This window comes from Suricata suricatta, chromosome 14 (genome assembly GCF_006229205.1).
Source record: "Suricata suricatta isolate VVHF042 chromosome 14, meerkat_22Aug2017_6uvM2_HiC, whole genome shotgun sequence".
Lineage (NCBI taxonomy): Eukaryota > Metazoa > Chordata > Mammalia > Carnivora > Herpestidae > Suricata > Suricata suricatta.
This window is the reverse complement of record NC_043713.1, coordinates 70,147,698-70,148,929: the sequence shown is the minus strand read 5'-3', so window position 1 is coordinate 70,148,929 and position 1,232 is coordinate 70,147,698. Positions and strand designations below refer to the sequence as shown.

General features: G+C 49.9%; 1 protein-coding gene and 1 gene segment (V, D, J or C); both read right to left on the bottom strand.

Moving 5' to 3' along the window:
* The window catches only part of LOC115277666, an 869,742-nt gene that overhangs the window by 456,984 nt on the left and 411,526 nt on the right, over positions 1-1,232 (bottom strand).
* The window catches only part of LOC115277665 (immunoglobulin lambda-1 light chain-like), a 653,789-nt gene that overhangs the window by 430,832 nt on the left and 221,725 nt on the right, over positions 1-1,232 (bottom strand). Inside the window, exons 1-2 of one of the 6 annotated variants that reach the window (XM_029921979.1) lie at positions 854-965; positions 433-733 (exon numbers count right to left, since the gene is read on the bottom strand). The exons of 4 other annotated variants lie outside the window; for them this stretch is intronic. In XM_029921979.1, coding sequence (XP_029777839.1) covers positions 433-733; positions 854-911 — 359 coding nt within the window. In that variant the 5' untranslated portion in view covers positions 912-965. Of the gene's footprint in view, positions 1-432; positions 734-853; positions 966-1,232 lie in introns of those variants that run through there. One more of the 6 variants, XM_029921980.1, reaches the window with a different exon arrangement.

Genomic DNA, 1,232 nt, shown 5'->3' with positions numbered 1-1,232 from the left:
AATAAGACTGACTTTTCCTTCAAGCAGAGCATGGGTAGAGCTGAGGTCCCATGATATGTTCAGAGGCAAAATAAAATGTTTCATTTATTTTAAAAACTAGGTAAAATAACATGATCCAGCCTAGAAGCAAATTACCCCACAAAACAAAACAAAACAAAACAAAACAAAACAAAAGAAAACAAAAACATCTGTTTCATGAAGACTCTTTGTCGAAGAATGGTCTGCTCAGACTGAATTGGACAACAGAAGGGACAGGAGGAACATCAATCACACAAGGTGTCACCAGATGGACTTGGGCCCAGAGTATCAGCAAAAGAATAAGGAGAATCACAGGCTTAGCTGATCAGCCAACTGCTGGTCTGTTTCCTCTCTTCACAGATGAGAAAGCAGGTTTTTGTCTCATTTCCCCATAGGCCTGGAGCACTGTGCCTATTCAGACTATTGTCCCATGATGAGCAGTAATAATCACCCTCATCCTCAGCCTGGAGCCCGGTGATGGTCAGAGTGCCTGTGTTGCCAGACTTGGAGCCAGAGAATCGATTGGAGATACCTGACGGTCGATTGCTATTAGCATAGATGACAGTTTTGGGGGCCATTCCTGGGAGTTGTTGGTGCCAGCTTACTCCATAACTACCAATGTTGGAGCTGCTTCCAGTGCAGGAGATGGTGACCCTCTGGCCCAGAGAACCAGACACTGAGGGCGGCTGAGTCAGCCCAGACTGGGCCCAGGACCCTGTAAAGGGGAAAAGACACAGAGAGGGTGATGCTTGTATAGAGACAAGAGGAGGAAGCAGGGCCCATTTTGTCCTCTCAGAAAAGTGTGTCCCTTTCCCCTGTCCCCAAATTCAGTCACCTGTGCAGTGAGTGAGGAGGGCAAGGAGGAGAGGGGACCAGGCCATGGTGGAGGTCATCACGGATCCTGTCTTCTGTGGGCCCGCAGCTGAGCAGACCTCCCCTAAATCCTCCCTTCCCCTCTTTACTCCCTGAGAGAGGGAGGGCCCATCCATGCAAATGAGACCTAAGCTCTAGATCCCTCACTGGGCCTGGTCAGGTCCCTCTGCCTGAAGACATCAGAGGAGGTCACAGCTGTGAGCCCTGAGCAGCAAGCACAGGCAGTGCCAGGTGCCAGGTCCCAGCTCTAATAACCCCTGACTCCTCAGAAACTGGCCTTGAGCTCCCCCTATTGTCCAGACACAGACACATCATTGTGTGACATGATGACCAGAGCTCAT